This window comes from Phalacrocorax carbo, chromosome 4 (assembly GCF_963921805.1).
Source record: "Phalacrocorax carbo chromosome 4, bPhaCar2.1, whole genome shotgun sequence".
NCBI classification, from domain to species: domain Eukaryota; kingdom Metazoa; phylum Chordata; class Aves; order Suliformes; family Phalacrocoracidae; genus Phalacrocorax; species Phalacrocorax carbo.
In genome coordinates this window covers 66,840,788-66,860,586 of record NC_087516.1, presented here as the reverse complement: position 1 = coordinate 66,860,586, position 19,799 = coordinate 66,840,788, and the positions used below count along the sequence as shown (strand labels likewise).

General features: G+C 40.0%; 2 protein-coding genes across 3 annotated transcripts in view; one reads left to right on the top strand and one right to left on the bottom strand.

Moving 5' to 3' along the window:
• Nucleotides 1-9,646, top strand: part of PRMT9 (protein arginine methyltransferase 9) — a 24,897-nt gene extending 15,251 nt beyond the window's left edge. For both annotated transcript variants that reach the window (XM_064450301.1, XM_064450300.1), the window contains exons 10-14: nt 542-725; nt 2,741-3,452; nt 4,809-4,962; nt 5,404-5,526; nt 5,731-9,646. In XM_064450301.1, the coding sequence (XP_064306371.1) occupies nt 542-725; nt 2,741-3,452; nt 4,809-4,962; nt 5,404-5,526; nt 5,731-5,946 (1,389 nt within the window). In that variant the 3' untranslated portion in view covers nt 5,947-9,646. The remainder of the gene's footprint in view (nt 1-541; nt 726-2,740; nt 3,453-4,808; nt 4,963-5,403; nt 5,527-5,730) is intronic.
• On the bottom strand, nt 8,494-19,799 carry TMEM184C (transmembrane protein 184C). Its single transcript, XM_064450303.1, has 10 exons — nt 19,409-19,799; nt 17,868-17,998; nt 17,736-17,772; nt 15,589-15,794; nt 14,738-14,812; nt 13,759-13,852; nt 12,239-12,351; nt 11,440-11,539; nt 10,759-10,930; nt 8,494-10,276 (listed from the first exon to the last, which is right to left on the bottom strand). Exons 1-10 carry the CDS (start codon nt 19,523-19,525, stop codon nt 9,984-9,986), a joined length of 1,338 nt encoding a protein of 445 aa, XP_064306373.1. The 5' UTR covers nt 19,526-19,799; the 3' UTR covers nt 8,494-9,983.

Here is a 19,799-nt window from a genome sequence, read left to right as displayed (position 1 = left end):
CCTGAGGATTTACACAAAGCCTATAGCCCAGGCAGTAGAGAAAATATCCTCAAAGATGTTTGACTTTGTTTCTGTAACAATTTTGCCAAACCTCTGAGTGAATTCAGTGTTTACAGACAGTATTTCTCGAACTGATTGAACACAGATTTAAAGTGAAGCATGTGCCCAAGCATTGACTTGAATCTAGCCCAAAAGACTGGCTCTGGTTTTGTTACTTTTCATAAGGCAAGCCTTGCCAGTCTAAAGCCTTACTCGCAGTTTTCAGTGTTTTAAAATCGGTGTGCTCTTAGATGTAGGCATGTTTGCTTTAATGGCTGATGGATGCACGTTGGTCATGTGGATAACTGCACTTGCATGTGGGAAGACAGTTCCTACGCTAGTGAGTACTAATGATGATAATTGGTATTGTAGCAGGTTGATAACTTCAGGTTTCTATTGGGTGCCCTTGTGGATTGGTGCAGAAATTGGGTGACTTGGTGTAAAAAAACCTCACTTTTTATTTATGGAAAGAAACTCTCTCACACTTTCTCTCTTTGGTCAGGAGCTGAAAAGCCTTGCAGCTAGAAAGCCCTGGAAGCTCAGCCTGCCAGTCACTGAAGGAGGAACACTAGATGCTATTGTGGTGTGGTTTGTTCTACAGCTTGATGATGAGCATGCTCTGTCTACAAGTCCCAGTGAAGAAACTTGCTGGGAACAGGCAGTCTATCCTGTGCAGGGCCTTCTTGGTACGTCCTGTGGATTATCTTGTTGTGGTACATTAACTTGGTTTTGTTTTGGTTTTGAGCTAGTTAGGTTATCTCAGAGATTAGGAAGTGGCAGCAGATAGGTTTAGAAGTTCAACAGGAAGCAGCTGTGAGGTGGTTCCTGATCATGTTTCTGGACTGTAGGGCACAGTCCTTGTATAAGGGCATGTTCCCGGGACTCTGCTATGAAGCAGATAAGGGTCCTGCTTAAGATGTGGGAGAACGCTTTTCATTAAAGTTGGTTTTATTCTATACTGAATGAAATGCATTGTGGAGCAACCCCAAGAAGTGGGGCTACCGACTGGCTCTTCTTTGTCAAGATGTGACTTGTGAAGGGGAGGTGAGGTAGGAATTGCTAGCTGCTACTGCCGCAAAGACACACCTAAACGCTCCTGCCTACCCTTCACCCCCACTTTAGGCTCAGCTTGAATACTGTTACACACATAGTGGCGGTGTAATTTCCAGCAGCCTCTCTTCTCCATTCACCCATTTTCCATTCTCCTGTTTCACTGAATCTTACAACGTCTCAAGTTGGAAGGGACCCATAAGGATCATCGAGTCCAAATCCCTGCTCCTCGCAGGACTACCTAAAACTAAATTACATGACTGAAAGTTTTGTCCAGATGCTCCTTGAACTCTGACAGGTTTGGTGCTGTGACCACTTCCTTGGGGAGCCTGGTCCCATGACTGACCACCCTCAGTGAAGAACCTGTTCTTAATGTCCAATCTGAACTTCCCCTGACACAGCTTCATTCCATTTCCTCGTGTCCTATTGCTAGTCACTAGAGGGAGGAGATCAGCACCTCCCCCTCCGCTGCCCCCCTTGAGGAAGTTGTAGGCTGCCATGAGGTCACCCCTCAGCCTCCTCTTCTCCAAGCTGAACAAGCCAAGTGACCTCAGATGTTTCTCCTAAGCCTTGCCCTCGAGGCCTTACGCCATCCTGGTCGCCCAAAACTGCACACAGTACTGGAGGTGAGGCCGCACCAGTGCGGTGTAGAGTGGGACGATCGCCTCCCTTGACTGACTAGCTATGCTGTGCTTGATGTACCCCAGGACACAGCTGGCCCTTTTGGCTGCTAAGGCACACAGTCAACTCATACTCAACTTGCCGTCAGCCCAAACTCCCAGATCCCTTTCCATGGGGCTGCTCTCCAGCCTCTCATCTCCCCCTTGTACGTATAAGCAGGATTACCCTGTCTCAGGTAGAGAATCTGGCACTTGCTCTTGTTAAATTTCATACGGTTGGTAATTGCTCAGCTCTCTAGTCTATCCAGATCTCTCTGTAAGGCCTCTTTACCCTTGCGGGGTAGTCCACAGCTCCTCCTAATTTAGTATCCATAGACAGTAGGGTGCCATAGGATGGTTCAACCGAAAGCGTAGAGGAGGGAAGAGGCTCTTTTAGCCTATGTTGCCATTGAAAGAAATGTTTGTGAAACAAGCATTTTTGTTTTTAAATTCTGGACCATATCAGTGGATTTACTTTCTTAGGACATACACAGAGAGTATCCAAAGACCGTTTTGAGCTGTATACCATAAATGTTCCAGTAAAATTTATTTTGCATAAATTACTCTTTCTAAACTGTAGCTATTGTTTGCTCTGTAACTACAAATTTACCATTGTCTACAGGAGGTATTAAAATGTAGATATTTAATATCTAGCATTTAAAAGCAAAAGCAGTTTCTTTACCAGTATGTTTTTGTTCAGCTCTGCTGTTGACAGAACATTTACGCCTTTCTGTGATAGATACTCTGTATTTTGAGAATAAATGGATTTTGCCTAGTGTGGGACAGTTTAAGGCAAGTGGTTACACACAATCAGAGATTTAAGCTTGTGGGCTACAGACTAAAATAATTCTTTCATGCACACTAGTAACAACCAATGAAGAGATGAGATAATGCTTTTTGATTTTGAGGGTTTTTTTTAAAGCACCGTATGGCAGTTGTACTGATGTTTGCTGTAAAGTATCTGACATGACTCTCTTTACTGTTTTGCCAAGATTATTCTGTGAAGACTGGAGATACTGTGATGATGGAAGTTTGCTGCCAAGACTGCTACTTGAAGATCCAGAAGATTTCTTCTTCGACTTCAGAGTGTGGGATGGACTTCAGTGACAGGGATGACTCACTGAGTTTGGGCAATGAGGCTGAACTATGTAATGCTCTGGCTGGTCTTCAGACGACCAGCAAACAGGATGGCAACAGTCAAGTATGTGTGTTGGAATCCACAGAAATAGCCCTGCTGAACAATGCACCGTACCACGAATGCTTTAAAGCTGCTATGGGCAAAGTGCTGTTGTCATTAAATCCACGTAAGGACTTGCAGTCCATGGTTGTCGATGGACATGGCAGTGCGATGAACCTCCAAGAGAGTAGAAACAAGAGCTCCCTAGATGTGGCTCCTGATCCTTTGTACATTTTAGATGTATCTGAAGGCTTCTCCATCTTGCCAATTATAGCTGGCAAACTTGGACCTGTTAGAGCCTACAGTTCAGTTGAGAAAGAACAGCATCAGGCAGCACTGAATGTGATATCAGAAGCTAACCATTTCCCCAAGGAAACCTTAGAGTTTTGGCTCAGCCACTTAGAAGATGAAAGTGTGGTGCTACAGAGACCCAAATCAGACAAGTTGTGGAGTATTATTGTCTTGGATGTTATAGAGACATCAGGTTTAATCCAGCAGGAAGTGATGGAAAAGGCTGCAATATCCAGGTACAGTATAAATGGACAAAAGTATGCCTAGGAATCTGTAATAATCTGAAAACTTTTGCAAATATTCCTTCTAACTACAAAATTGCTGTCATGTTGGTTCTGTAGAGCAGGAAAAGCTTGTTTTCTGAATGGGTTGGACCTCCCAGAGTGTTTCTGGTGTGACCATTGTATTACATGTATCTTTAAAAAAGTGTCAAGACTTCACTTTCATAGGCTTCTTTATTTTTGTGTGCAAGAATACGAACGGAAGATATTAAGCTTGGTCTGTAGGAAGTTCACAGGATAGCCAGCATCTTAGATAGTGCAAGGTTAGAAAAGCCCAGCTTCATGTACCTGTCAAACCGTGGTCGAAACAGTTACTGCTAAAAGACAAATGTGGTGTTAGAACAGCCAGGGAGGCAGCTATTACCCATGGCAGGAGGGGTGGGAAGGCACACAGAGCAAGAGAAATAAAATAATGGAAATAGGTACCAAAAAAAGTAAATGTGAAAAGGGTTTATCCCCTTTTGTGGTGCTAGGGAGTCTTCTCTGTTCATCCTCGTGCTTAGTGATGGCAGAATATTCCAGTTGACTTATGCTTATTACCTTTTCTAAGTTTTGGATAAATCTTTGGATGACTTGAAAGGGTTTTTTGCTGTAATAGCAAATGGGAAATTACTCTGATTTTTGTCATATGCAAACTCAGATCTGTTGCCATGAAAATACATCCAATAACACACTACTTAGGCATTGGGTAGCTATGAAAAGAGGCCTGCTATAGGAGAAGGAAACCTAAAACAATCTGTATGGAATTGGAGGTGTTTATATTATGCTGAATGAAAGCTTCTATTGTGTTGCTGCTCTCAGTAGCGGGATATTCTGTAGCAAGAGACCAAGCAAGGCTCAGGTGTTTCCTTTCAGGAAAGAATGCTGTCTCCTGTATTGCTGTCAACTTCAGTTAAACACTTAAAGAAGGGTGACTTAAAACTCCTGCTGGGTTTTGTTTCCCTATGGGTATGCTGCCTCCTTAACCAGTGCCCCCCAACAGCATGCACTTCCTGGCTTCCAGCTTCGTGAAGCATTTCTGCTGGTCCTTCAGAACTATGTGGCGGTACTATGAATAAATCCCACTGTCTTCATTGTGAAATATCACCATTTCCAGTACTTACACTGAGAAAAGATTACTTAGTTCCATAATTTTAGTATTATATGACAAGTTTTCCTTTTCTGTATGATACAGCTGTCTGGTCAAATGGGATCAAACTCAAATGCTTATGAGCACTTGACTTCAGAGAAGAACTAGTGTGCCTTTCTTAAATGTTCTTTCATTACTGTTGAATGACATGCTTTAGAGGTGAAATCTCTCTCATTTTACAGATGTTTACTTAACAGTGGAGGGAAGATTTTCCCACAGTACGTGTTGGTATATGGGATGCTTGTAGAATCGGAGTCTCTTCTACTGGAGAGTGCTGTTCAAGGAACAGAACCGACTCTTGGGTTTAATATAGCCCCTTTTATCAACCAATTCAAGGTATGAAGTTGGTGGGTGTCTTCCAGGCACAGTTCCAAAGTCTGTAGCTGTCTCACTGTTGTTTTGGTGTCAACTGCAAGAAAACTGAAGAGCTGAAGCTTCTTCATATTGTTGAAGTTAGAGAGGTTTATGTGACCAGACAGGGACCTTTGGATAAACTAAAATGGGTAACATTTGTTTTAGAACTGGCCTGGGGGAGCTTTTGTCTGAGTAATGAAAGATGTGGTGTCCTTGTACAGAAAAGTGACTGTGCTGTTACCATCTCCTTCATCACCATGTATCCCAACAGTCACATTTCAAAAGGGATTAGAAGGGTATATTTTGCATTTTGGCTGTCTCTTACAGTCATTACGATAATTCCTAGAAGCTTTTGTGTTGTGGTTAATTCTTCTAACTTTTAATGGCTATTGATGCCTGAAGTGGTGGTATATATACTCTTAGGTACCTGTTCGTGTGTATTTGGATCTCTCGACATTACCATGTCTACCCTTGAGCAAGCCAGCAGAGCTTTTAAGGCTAGATCTCATGAACCCTCTGTTGAACAGCTCCAGCAGAGAAGTCAAGGTGAGTTGTGTATACATGACATTAGAAGTGCACTTAACTGCTCTTCTGCAGCGCTGCTCATTATTGACATTTTCAGCCAAGATGAGCAATTACAGCATTTCAGAGATACCAGCAGACAAGTAAATAGATTGAAATGGTTGGAATGACTTTATTTTCTTACTTCTTTGAAAAGGATAAACTGATCAATATTTTAAATATTTTTAGGTACAAATTTGTAAGTCTGGCCAAGTCACTGCAATTCCCTTCTGGTATCACATACATCTAGATGAAGACCACAGCTTGAATACATCAGATGAGTCCTCACACTGGAAACAAGCTGCAGTTGTTCTTGATGAGCCCATCCAAGTTCAGGTTGGAGATGAACTTGTGCTTGATGTTCAACACCATAAAAGCAATATTAGCATTACAGTTAAACGGTGAAGAATGTGGCACAAACTGATCTGTGGATAATTACCTACATATAAATTGACTGTTCATAACATCACTGATGTTAATTTATATTAAAGTCTAAATTTAATCTACTGATCAAAAAGCCTATTTTGTTGCTGTAATAGTAGATACTTAGCTCCTCGGTGGAACCTAAAACTTGTACTGTAAAAGTTTCTTACCGAGCAGTTAGGGGAGGTATTTTATTCCCTGCAGCAAAAACCTGACTACAAGCTCTTGCAGTGACTACAGCACTGGGGCAGACTTCTCTTGCTGCCATATCAACTGTAGTAAGGAGAAAAGCATCCAGATGCTTGTACCAGAAATAAACAGCTGTGGCTGTTCAGGATAGAGTCCTTGTTTCTCAAGCCGTAGTTCCACCTCTCAGTTGCCAAAGCATCCTACTTAAGCACATGGAGAACGTTAGCCTTGTAGTAGAGACAGCAATGCCACTGCAGTGTCACCAGCTAGTGTTGCACAAAGACAATTATAAAAAGTTGTCAAGGAGCACTGTTGAATAACTCAAACTGTAAACTTTTTAGCATCCCTCAGAGAATCATTTTTGGTAGTATCATGGGCCTGAACTCCTGTCCCTATGAAAGTTGTATAAAATATTACATCAGTCATTTACCATACTCCTGCATCTCTCTACAGCATTACATTTTGGTATAATGCAGGTAACAAGTTCCTTCTATTAAATTTATATGCAAATGGAAGACTAACAAAAGCATTGATTCTACCTCTGCTGAGATATGAGGAAGACTGTTAGTAAGATATTTCTGTAGCTAAGTTTCTTACTGTCTATTCAATGCAGAAGAGACATTTCTGTGATCTTTCCTTAACAGAAGCCTCTACAAAGAACCACCCATAGATACTTTCTTCTAGACTCTCACTGCCTGCAAGATCCACATGTATTCTTCATTAGGTCAAATGTTTCAGATAAGTGCTCTCAGTTTAACTTCAGGGACTGTTGGAGCTGTAGTTGTCCCAGCCTGCAGCTGAACCTGCACCAGATAGATTGATGTAATAAAGCTCTTGCTAGAAGGGTAGAGGGAAGGTCTCCCATTTACTTTTTTCAAAACAGAGGCAATTAAGTCAAGTTTTCTGAAAATCAAGTAACTGGATACCATCCTTTATCCAAGGTGTACAATGCATAATAAAATAAGTGAATTAGAGTAGGACAGAGGCTTTTCATACTACATGGAAAACAGCTTTTTCTTAAATAAAAAACAAAGTCTCCCAAAAATCCCAACAAAACTGTGATCCATAAAACCTAAGTTACACAGCTCTAACAGACTGTGTCTGACACAACTCAGCCTAGTAGGTGCAGGATACTTTCAGCAAAGTGCAGTTTTATAGAGAAGCGTTAAGGCTTCTCATCCTGGAAGAGTTCTAATAAAAGCAAAAACATTAAATAATAGTGGTTAGGCATATTTATTAATTACCTATGCATAAATGGACTGTTTGTAACATCACTGATAACGATTGAAGTCTAAATTTTATCTACTGATATTTACTAATCTTCTCAGCAATTAATAAGACAGCAAAATGATTTAAAGAAAAATTGAGGACATATTCAACCCTTAATGAGATTAACTAAAGGGCTGAAAATGACCATTACTGAGTTTTCAAGCAGTGTGTTAAGTAAGGCAAGAGCAATCTTTAAGACTTCTGATTAAAAGCTGGGAGAAGACTAGGCATAAAACAATGGACGAACAAATATAGTTTATGTAAAGATGAAGTTTTCATATAAACTTGACAGGTCATGCTGTGGAATACTGTTATAGTAGTTTTCAAAAGATGGTATGTGTCATAGGAAGATTTCTATTTTGGAAATTCAGTAGCAATCTTTAATGGAAAGTTATGATCCTGTAAGCTACTGCAATGAAAAAATAACTTCTCCCAGAAAAAAAAAATTACAGAAATACTACGCACTTAGAATAACTGAGTAATAATTAAATAACTTAGCAGCTTTCCAAAAATGCTGTGAAAGACACAACCAAGACACATAACTAGCTGTTCTCCTAGCAAAGTCACTTCTCTGTACCTTACCTAAATTTTACAGCAAACAGACATAACTTCAAGAATTAAAATAAATTCTTCCATGTGGGGTTTTTGTAAAGCGAGAGCACTGTAGCTACTTATCTTCCAGCAGCTCTGATCCTTTGGATATCATTTCTACCAATGCCCCTTTTTACTTGTATACATGCAGGAAATCAGGTTATTTCTAATAGTGGCTACAGTGGGCACTGAAGTCCCTGGGTGTTCTGAGCTTTTATAAGTTGTTTCCTTTTAGAACATGGCTATTACACGGATAAAAAGCATAAAAGATAAAAAGCATAAAAAAGTAGATCCTGATTCTTCATAAGCTCAAACAAGAATTCCCTTTTCAGTACAAGCCTTAAAATACTGAAAGCAAACTCTTGTATTAGTTATACAGTTATACTTAAGATCACCTTCTTCCACGAAGGGGGCAGTTGTTTTCATGTGTCATTCACATTCTTAAATTACTGTAGCAGTAAATCAAATTGAAAGAAGGCAAACAGTTTAAATAAAATCTTTAATTGCTTATTTACAACAAAGGCAATGACTTGGCAAATTGAAAATTATGATTTGCACTTTCCCACTAACTTCAGATACAGCAAGTAGTCAACTATAAAATATGCAGCCTAGTGAGTAAGGCGCAATATTTACATCACACCAGTACTGCAAAAAAAGCACTTAAGATGACTTTCCTGTGACAGCCAGAAGATAAACATTTATCCTGTAAATGTGAATAATGCCAAAAGAAACTTCAGATGTCACTTAAAAGGTCAGCACTCTAGTTTGTTGGGGTTTTTTTTGTCAGATTGCAAACATGCAATAGTAGTAAAAACTGGTAATGGGATAAAACCAATACTAATCTCATTTTGTCAGTTTTTGCAAAATAACATTTTGATATAAGTGTACTACTTCTTGATCTGAAATCCGATGCTAGTAACTTCAGTATTAGACTAGCTACTTAGTTTTACCTTAGCAAAGGTCCTTTCAGGGGGGAATCAACTATTACATTTCAATCTAGGCTATACTAGAAGCATAATACAATAATCACACACACAAATTTATGAATACAAATTACTACAGACACATTGTCAAGAGATCCTGCTTTAACAGCTTAAAAAAACTTAAGTGTTAAAGAATTTATTGCAGACCAAAATAATCAGTTTTGTTTTCTACTTCCTTTTTGACATCCTTGATTCCCTGCCTCCATGTATTTTAAGGTAGTGATGATTATTCTCATTTTCGAAGGATAGGAAGAAAGTAGTCAAGTGTAAGGTATTCATCTAAAACCTATCATCCTGGCTGTCTATTCTGAATGTAAAAGACTTACAAATTATGAGCTACAAGGACAACAGATACATCAACAATATGTTCTGGGCATGGAATTTTATAATGAGGCCTGTAGGGAATGCCTTCTTTGTATAGATTCTTTACTGATGCTCTTTAATAATTATCTTCATGGAGGGGGTTTATTTAGGTATGCGGGAAAAGGAAGAAGATGGCTTCTGTACAGAAGTTACCATTTCGTCCACACTCCGTTGAGCATCATTAAGAGGACAACCAAAGCTAATAAAACCACTTTTTCCTACTGCCCTCCTTAAATTACATTCGTGAAATTAAGTTCTCCTGCTATTAGTACTTACACTTCATCTTTCTTTAAAACAGCAGAGTTTTTTTTTCCCAAACGTTTCTTTTCCATTAATAAAAGTCAGTGTAATTTTGTCATTATGTAGAAGCATTTAGCAGTTTAAGGAGCTGATTCTTAAAGTTATGCAGAAACCTTTACAGTGTGCGTGTTTTATATTCATGGGGTACTCACAGATACTCACATCCATTACAGATTCAGAATTCAAATGTCAGTAACAGCCATATCCTCTTCCTGTCTTGCGCAGTAGCTTTTCCAAGCTTTTAATCAGTAACAGTACATATTAACAGACCATGTGTGGCAAGTATATGACAGACGCCTTGACACATTCAGAGAAAAGGTGAGCCTAACTTTTACCGAAAGCTTTCTCTGATAAGTTGTGCTCTAGTTCGGGTGACTCCTCAGTATCTCGAATAGCAGAAGTGTTATAAATACCATCAACTTCAGGGGCTGTTGTTGGTGTTGTGAGAGGTGTCACAGTGTGTCCAAACCCCTGATAATGACCCGTGGGTGAAGATGGCATTGAAGAAGCATCTGAAATTGGGTCTTGAGTAGATGAAGACAGTAAACTTGTGTGCTCGTTTTGTTCATGATCCTCAGCAAAAAACATTTTCCTTGGCTGGCCCAAAACTGTCCTTCCTAGAATTATGCCAAATGAAAATACTTCTTAATAATTCCAGTGCTATACCAAGGTCTTTGAACACATCAACTCTTGAACAGGTATGTTTGCACGTTTTAAAAATAAAATGTTAGAAGATGAGTCTTTGTTTTATAACAGTTTTACACAGGCATTATTAGCTTAAATAAATAAGAGGACATCTTTCTGTTAAAAAAAGAGACCACCCAAAACCAAAAAAGACATCCCTCTCTTCTACCTAACACACTTGAAGTTTACCCTGAGATCCATATTTTTAAAAGAAAAATGGAAAACTAGACTCTAAATCAGTCAAGTATTGGAAAAGAGCAAGGTGCCAGATAAACCATGAAATTCTCTAGGGATGCAGCTGCCACTTATTTGGTATGGAATGTTTTCAAGGTACTACAGAGATAGATAATAGTGTAAAAAGAAGCTGGAAATGCATATGCTGTTAACAGATCATGCAAATCTGTCTGTTACTTACCAACATTTCGAACTTGTTCTGATATATCTGCCCTTATATCAGAAATATCCCACATTGCAAGAAAAGAGTCAAAGCACGACCCTTCTTCAGCTTCTTGAACATAAGGTTTATAGGAAAAACTGTAGTGATGTGCAATAGCAGCCAGGAACATCTCAACACAAATGATAAAATCCTGCAATGAGAGAGATACTGACATAATCATTCATAGTTGGACAAAAAGTAGTTCCCAGGTTTCTTCTACAACTGAAAGACTGCAATTGCCTTGGGATACTGGCATCAGCTACTTTTCCACCAGAGGCAAGATATTCTTGGCAGGCTTCAGAGAGGCATGCGTACTACAGACATATTGGGATCCATCCTTGCCTGATGGCCTGACTGGCTGGAAGCAGGTATTCAACAAGCAGCAGCTCTACAATGAACCCTAGCAAGAAGAAATGTGAGGCTATCCAACAGAAGTATTTAACTGGGCATGTTCCTTCTGCCCAACACATGGATATAGAAGAGTTAAGCATAAAACTCACCTGGGGTGACTAGCTGAAACTTAGCCCAACTTATAACAGAGTTGGTACTAATCTAGTACTTAATCTAGTACTTAAAGTGAGTATGACAATATTTGCTTGAGATCAGCCATGTCATCTTACATATAGCCATTTCTCCTAAGAAGTAATTTTCTGCTCCTACCTGTAGGCCTGTAGCCACAGCCTCCACACTTTGCCATTCCCAGGTGTGCTTCTCAGAAATAACACCAACTTTCACCAACAATGCAATAAGCACAGCTTGCCTATAAAGATATTTGTTGTTGTTACTGTTGTAGCAGTAGTGCCAAAAAACCTGCAAGCAAATCTGGTAAACAAGGCCTCTTTGTACATGGACATATATATGTACACAAGAATCTTACAAAAAACTCACTGTTTACATATTTAGGTTTTAAGAGGAGGAAAACAGACTTAAAAAGAAATGGCATTCATCCATGGTCCTAAAGACCAAGAGGGAACACAACCAAAGAAGAATCTGTTGTTCCAGTTAGTTATTAGAACAAGTTGCTTCTCTTTCAGGGTGTTACTGCAGCCCACAGAGTGATGTTCAGACAGCCATACGTACTCACTCATTATAAGCAGCTAAGTGTGAGCAATGCTTAAATAATAATTTATAGTTAACTTACAGTAACTTATTTTGAAAAAGTTATTTCTATTTTTACTTTAAGAAGTAAAAAAATTGTTTTGTTTTGAAATAACTGCAAGTGAAGATTCTAAAATGAATTGTGTTCTTGAGAATCACCTTACAAAATAAGTCTAAAAATTAATCTCAAGTGAACAGGACTGCTCTGTCCAACGTACTAGCACCCTTTTCCCTCATGGTGCTTCACTACAATTGTGGGTAGTTTTTTTGAGGCCTCTAACCTCAGTAACAAATCCAGCCTTTTTAGCTCTTCTATGATCCACCCTGAGAGCAAGAAGCAACGCGTAAATAATTCACTTACCAGAAAGAAACAAAAACTACCATCTTGACACAAAGGAACTTGCCAACAGGTTGGATAGGGTTCAGTTCTTCACGTAGTACTTTATAAAACAGCACCAGACAATACATGGCAAACTAGCAAGGAGAAGAAAATTAAGGAAAGCTTTCAGATCCTTGTTTATTTTGTGAGGGAGTAATTTTACAGCATCTCTTCAGTTAAAAAAATATATCACAGTACGATACAAACCTAAAAACGTATCTATTTCAGAAAAGGGGCTGTGGATTTAGGGAATCTTTGCCTTACTGTTTTAAAGCAGGCTCCCCCCCTGAAATTGTATCTCTGAAAAGCATGGTATTGGCAGACAGAGGCTGAGGTCATCTATCTACACACTAAAGCAAAGCATAAGAAGGTCCCATAAAACCTTTTCAGTGCTGAGCACATCTCTAGGGAAAAAACGTGTTCTTTCAGGCTTCTGTTAAAAAGACCTCAAATATTGCCCCATTAAGAAAGGTGAGGCAATGAGTGCACTCTTCACTGCAAATCTGAACAAGTTTCCTATTAATGACAACTGCAAGTAACCAATTTATAGCAAAACCTAAGGAATTGATCTCCCCTCTTCATGCACATTCTCCTAGCCTCTTACTACTAAGCTTCTGTAAGGAATCACATCAACCAGGACAGGCAGAAGTATGTGCTGCCACTGGGACTGTTTTCACAGCAGAAAAGAGTTACAGCTCCTTCCATAACTGTCACTCATCAAACATAGGGGTGGCATTAGGAAGAGGACACCCTCTCCAGATGGAATGTCATGCTGTTCAGACTCCTGCTGCTGTTGCCAAGGTAAATCAGAAGCTTGGAGGCTAGGCAGCTGAGCAGCAAGGAGCCAGAGCTGCTGCTCTCTTCTCTTCCAGTAGCTCAAGTGTACTGTGCTCTCGCTGAAGCAGAAAATGAATCCTCTGCATTTCCAGGAAGCCACTAAATGCAATGCCTGACCTCCAAAATGAAACTTTGAAGTCTAGGGGCTGACATCTTACCCTAACATCATCAAGCTGCTGAACCAACAAGACAACATGTTAGGCAGGCCACAATCTCAGCACTGCAGGCACCTTCTCCATTTTTTCCTGTCAGTGTTGTTACCACCAGCTTTGAAACACAGTATTTTTAACACAGCCACTGCTGAGTCTTTGTATGTGTACAGGGGTGAGTCAAGTCATCTCTTCTGCAGAGGGGAAAGCCTGCAGCTCTACCATGCCTGGGCTGTACCACTTCAACCATCAAATAGTTTGGGGTAGAGAAGTGAGACACTTCATTGCTTTATGGAACTTCGTAACAAAAGTAATAAAAGTTTTCGATTATCTGTTTTCCTAGTATTTTGCGTATATAGAATTTAACAGATAGTAACTTTGACTTACAGTGGGAAATATTCTACCTGTAAGAATTACCAGACATTAACACAATTACTGTCAATAGCTACATAGAAGATTCACATAATACTAATACGATGACCTAGAACAGCAGAAAGATGTACTCTTGATACTCACTAGCTGTGACATGTTGTTAAGTATAACCAAGTAAGTCCAAGCATTGTTGAAGCTGAAGTTTCCTTCATCATACACTCCCACTAGTTCACAAATTCTGAAAGAATTTTTAGAGTTAATCACTATGTAGTAAAAGATTGCTTCTTGAAGTGCTAAATCTCCTTACATCAATCAACTGTTAGAATCCAAAATCTCTTTTGGTACTCAAATATGGGCACTGGGGAGTCTGCACAAGCATCCGTTTCCAACAGCACACGGAACAGGAAATTCATATTTCCAAAGAAGAAATAGTGTTTGAATGCAGGATTAACATACCCCATTGTTGAATTCATTGAACAATTAAGCAATCTTTTTTTTCTTTTAGCTGTTTTGCCTTTAACTGTTAGAACACAAAGAGCTAATATAAATATTTATATGGATATTCTTGGTGAGTAACAACTTTTTCCATAGTCCCAGAGAATTAACAGTAATGACCACTGATACAAAGGTCATGAACTGAAGCTTTCAGCATCAACGTATAACTGTTTGCTATTCCTTTACAATAACAGGTTATATGATATGTATGAAGGCACACAGTCAGGCTTGTCACAGGCAAAGTTTAATAAAATTAAAAAAGTTACATGAAACCTGACTTTAAAAATACCCAATTGTTGAAGCCAATGAGAAAAGGGACAAAGAGGAAAAAAAGTCTCTAAAAAGATCATAAAAATGTCTTTCCCACATAAACAGTACTTCACATTCTCTCCCATTGCTTTCAGCAGCAGGCATTAAATAGTTATTATTTCAATTCTGCAAATAGTCATTTCCTATAGAGAAATCAAAGAAATCATAGGTTGATTCAAATTGCCGGGACCTGTTTAGCATGTAACACGACGAGCATGCTTTCAAACTGCCTTGATTCAATACAAAGGGCATGAAAATTCTTTCCAGTGTAACTCAAAATTATGTCCTGAAGATCAGTGTTATTTAAGAGTGTACTTACAAAGCAATAATGGTGGTAAACGGTCTGACAACAGTGTACTGCAAAACACCCAGTTTGCATCTAAATAATAAAACTCTGCAAGAGAAACAAAGTTCATTGTGCAAGAATTTAAAGACAATTCACTTGTGGAAGTCTCCTGTTCTCAGTAGTTTCACTAAACTAAATTTTTATTTCTTGGTAATTTTCAACTTCTGCTTCCAAGACTTCAGATGCTACAGTAGATACAATACACAGAAGACCTCGACTTTTATAGATGCATAAGAGGAGATACTCAATGATTCACTTCTTTTAGCCATGAAAAGCTTCTGGCTGGGCTAAACAAAGAGAATGCAGTTTTAACTGTGTTTGAAGATGTTTAAGAATGACTTACATTCATAGTTTGTCTTTAACATTTTAAACAGCTTTATCAAAATCTCTTTTAAGAGATGCTTATCAGATTAAGCATGCAGAAAAAAAAACAGTTCAGTGGCATACAGCCTTTCATCCTTCACCTGTGGAAGTAAAAGCAACAGGCTATCTGGTCTACCAGCGTCTTTACATGAGGTTTTTGGCTAATATTATATGATAGCACAGGAAACAAACTCAAGGACATCTTTTTCCAACATTTTTCAAAAATAAGTTTCCTTCAGCACCACCTGAGTCAATGCATGTTAGTAACTAAGTGATTTATAGGATGTTTTACAGCAAGGTGGAAATGTGTTCGCAGCTGCTTTCAGCAGGGGTTCACAGTTGATAAAATGTGCAAACCACAAACTGACTCTGCCAAGCAACAACAGTTATACTACTAAATATGAAAGCCAAACATCTCTGATTACACTGCTTAAAATTTTAAGATGTCATCATATACTCACTCTCCCATAGCCCACGATGGACAACAACATAGAGGTGGCAGATGTCTCTGCTGATCTTTCGCTTCTATTATTAATACGAGGTTTGGATACCGGTTGGTTAGATAATTTGAAAGAAAAACCATAAAATTATAGATGACATAAGCTTCATAGCATTCTCGACATGTATCCACATATATTGCAATGTTGGGGTATTTCAAAGCTATCCACTGTAAGAAGAGAGGTACACAAAAGGTTACATGCAAGAAAGACAAAAGCGATTCCAATGACAACACTGGCTGGCTAGTTCAGCAAGCAGTACTTTATTAGGCAGCAGGCACTAATTAAACAGTGCTTGAAGCATTCGGCTAAGGAGAGTGTGATGCTACAGCTAGAAAATAACATTCTGTAAAAATACAAGTAGAACTTCAGATTGCATCTCTGCTGCTTCAAATGGAAGTGTGCTCAAAGCACTGCTCAAGAGAGACTCCGTATCTTTGACCACACAACTCAGCCTTTCATTTAAAAGTAACTAAGGACATGGTTCCCTACACATAACCTACTCCTGGTAGGAGAAGGCAAGATAGAGCTGTTTCCTGAAATTTGCACATTCATTGTCAATACGGGCTTAAGAACTAAGTTTTTAGTCTGTCAGTATAAAGCTGGTTTCTTTTGGTATCTAATGTGTAAATGTTTGTTCTGGCATGTTTGCAAAATACATAAGAAAGCAGATTGGCCTTAAAATGGCAGTCATTCCTCTAAACCAGAATTTCAGAAAGAAAAGTGATTCCCCCCACCCCGAGAACTGTGATTATGGATCAGCTGTCAGAGCTTTCAATTTTTAATTTTGAGTATCACACTGCTGTTGCACTGTTCAGTGCAACCTGTCCTACTGTGGTTTTATTTGGTTTGGAGGTTTTTTTGAGGGGTAGGGAGGGAGTTAAATAGAGGCAGGGTCTTCTGAGTTTACTTTTCTTCCCCAGGCTGTAGTAGAGCAAACGTTGTGCCCTCTCTGACCTTCCTGTTAGAACGACAGGAAGATGCTTCACATCCACATCAGAGTTAAGAGATACTAGAGATGGCAGATGATGCAACACTGTTGTGGAAGACGTAATACTGCACCTAGTAAACTGAGAATACAGTATTTGAATCTTGACGTTCAGCTCAGATTAAGCACTCTAGGAGGATACCATACATGCAGCAAAGGCCATAAGATCCAGGAGTCTGGGGAAAGATTTAATTATGTCAGAAAGGTCCCTGAATGCCTGGCTAGAGCTTATTTAATTAGCAAGTAATTTTCTTCCAAAGGAAAATTCTGTACTTGAAATATCAACCTGAGGTAGTTAATATTGCCCGTTCTTTTCTTCCCCATTCTCCTTCACTCTCAGATACTTTAAATCCCAGTCCTTCCAAAAAAAAAGAAAAAAAAAAGAAAAGAAAAAGGAGAAGATACATAAAGGTGACACTTCATAAACACTCAAGAGATGGGAGAAAAATCAAAGCAAAAGTTCTTGGAAAGCTATCTTTTAGGGGGGAAACACAAGTATTTGCAATGTCAAGAGATGCTGACAACTTGAAAATACACATCCTGTACAGTACACAGATTTAGTATGTTGCTTAGCTCCGGCTGAAATAATCTCCACAGGTGATATATTTACATGAATCATATCTGGTATGGCCAATAGAGTCTACGCATAAAAGTGGATTTTTCATGGGATCTTACCCTTTGCCCCCTGAAGCAAAAAGGAAGAATTTTAGCACTAAGCATAACCTGGAAAAGAATTTTAGTACTAAGCCTAACTTGAGAAAGAAAGGTAAGGCACTGAATTTTGAGACAGTACTTGGATCAGTCTGGTTTCCAGTTCAGCTGTTACTGAAGATGGAAGGACCTAACACAGGCTCTTGTCATACCCCTTTCCACATCTGTCATAAAGGATACTCAAGGACAGGGTTAAGAAGGGTTAGCAAAAGTGATTCCCACAAGCTCCACACAAAGAATGTAATATCGCTGGAACTATGCTTCTGATGTATTACATAAACAGGAATGCCCAGAAGTTTCTAGGACTACAACTCTCCATGCAGCATAGTTTCTGCTAACCATGACACTGTTTTCCCTCATTCCCACAGCAAAAAGAATGTTATTGAGCTGTTAACAGTAAGAGAATACTTACACTGTCTAAACTGTAAATCGGCACCATCCATAGAATCCTGTTACAATGACAAAAGAACATTTAAGATTGCTAGGAATATTTTTAGTCTGGATTAAGTTCAACATTTAGCACAGGTAAAGTGTGAAATGCTACCTTATTATTGGTTTCTGTAATTCAGGTTGAGTATAATGGACTAAGTGTTGTAGTATTCCCCAGAGGGATATTGGTATAGTCATTAGTAGAAATATCCCAGCGATAAACCATGCCTTGGTGTGAATTCCAACCTTGCAAAGAAAAAGAAGAACGTAAGATCAAAGTTTCAGTATTAATACTTTACAGTTTTACTAGTATACCAAGAAAAATAAATTATCTTACTTTACTGTGAATAACATTTTAAGACAGATATTAAGCACATGTTGCAATACTATGTTTAGTTTTTCTAACTCTCTTTTTCAAATACACAAAATCCCAAAGTCTCCCTTGCAATCTGTTGATGTGGCTTAGAGTAAAACTTAAACTCAGGAAGATGAGAAATCTTGCAAAACCAAACAAAAACATCACCAATGAACACAAAACATTCTACAAAAACATAGCAGTGCCCACTATTCAAAGACACAACGGATTCTTTGCTTTAGATCTGGAACTTGTCTCAGTCCAGTGCTTCATTATAAAGTTTCCAAAAGCTTGTGGATTTAAAGTACTTCTAGCTTTAAAATCAAGTTCCAACTAGTAATCAGTTTCAACTAGTTTCATTTAATAATCTGAAACAGATAGGCATATGTAATGTCTGCTAAAACACAGAGCTATGAATTTAAATCAAAGCTCTCTGAAAAATAACTATATTAATAATCCTAAGTGCCAAAAACTGAGAAACATAGCAGAGTCTTCTCAAACTTTTTTCTTGTTGAGAATTTATCCTCTAATCCCCTACTTTACATCAACATCCCATGTCTTCTGTTGCTTTCCAGTTCAAAAATTACTTCAGAGTAGTTTCTCTACAAGTATCAGATTTAATGACTGAAATTTCAGGTACCACTTCGATATAAACATCCATTACGCTGAAGACACAGGGGCATCAGAACAGGGTTTCAAAATTGGAATTTAAAATACACTCGAGACAGATTTTACTATCATTAAGTACTTAAAACTATACCATGGAAAAGTTTGGCTCCAGTGGAACAGGCCTGTGTTAAATTGGACAATATCTATTTTAAGGTCAAAATCGTACTGTTTGTTAGAAAAGCAATGCTGTCACATGCGTGGGTAATTCATACGCTGCTAATGGCACACCACGGTACCAGCGGTACGGAGGAGAAGTTTCTCTACCGACTACCTCTGCCCTCCCTGCTCAGGCAGAACTACCTGACATATGTTGGGCTGCGAATGCCCATGTCAAACGAGAAGCCCTGGCAGGGCGGCGGCAGAGCTCCAGCCCTGCTCCTCCAGGGGCCGGCTCCAGGCCCTTCGGCATCCTACCTACTGTTTAAACACCAACTACTAGTGAACCGGAAGGAGAAGGAAACCCTGCCTTGCTCCCTCTTGCTTCGCCTGTGCTTTAACAGCGCGGTAACGGCGGGCAGCAGCACGGCGGAACTTCTCCAGCCTCTCTTTTCCCCGCCGGGTCTCCACCCGGGCCGGCAGCCTCCGCCCCCCTCCGCCCCGGTGTCCCCGCCGCCGCCGCCGCCGTCCCCCACCTCCAGCTTCTGCAGCTCCCAGACGCAGAGCGGCACCACCACCAGCAGCCCCACGATGTACAGCAGCACCACGAGCGGCCGGATCCATCGCCGCCAGTTCCCGCAGGTGCACGGCATGGCCGCGGCGCCGCCGCCGCCCCCCCGCCGGCCACAGCGGCGCCCACGCCTCTCGCACCCACCCGGGGCTCCGCGGCGCCTCAGCGGGACGGCGCCGGGCCCGGCTGCTCCCGCGGGGCGCGCATCACAGGCGGGGCCGCCCGCGTACCCTTCTCCAGCTCACATCAGCCGCCGGTTAGGCTCGGCTCAGCTCGGCCCGGCTCAGCTGAGCTCCGCTCAGCACCGCTTGGCGCTCACGCCCCCGCCGCACTTCCGCCCGGCAGCGCTTCCGACT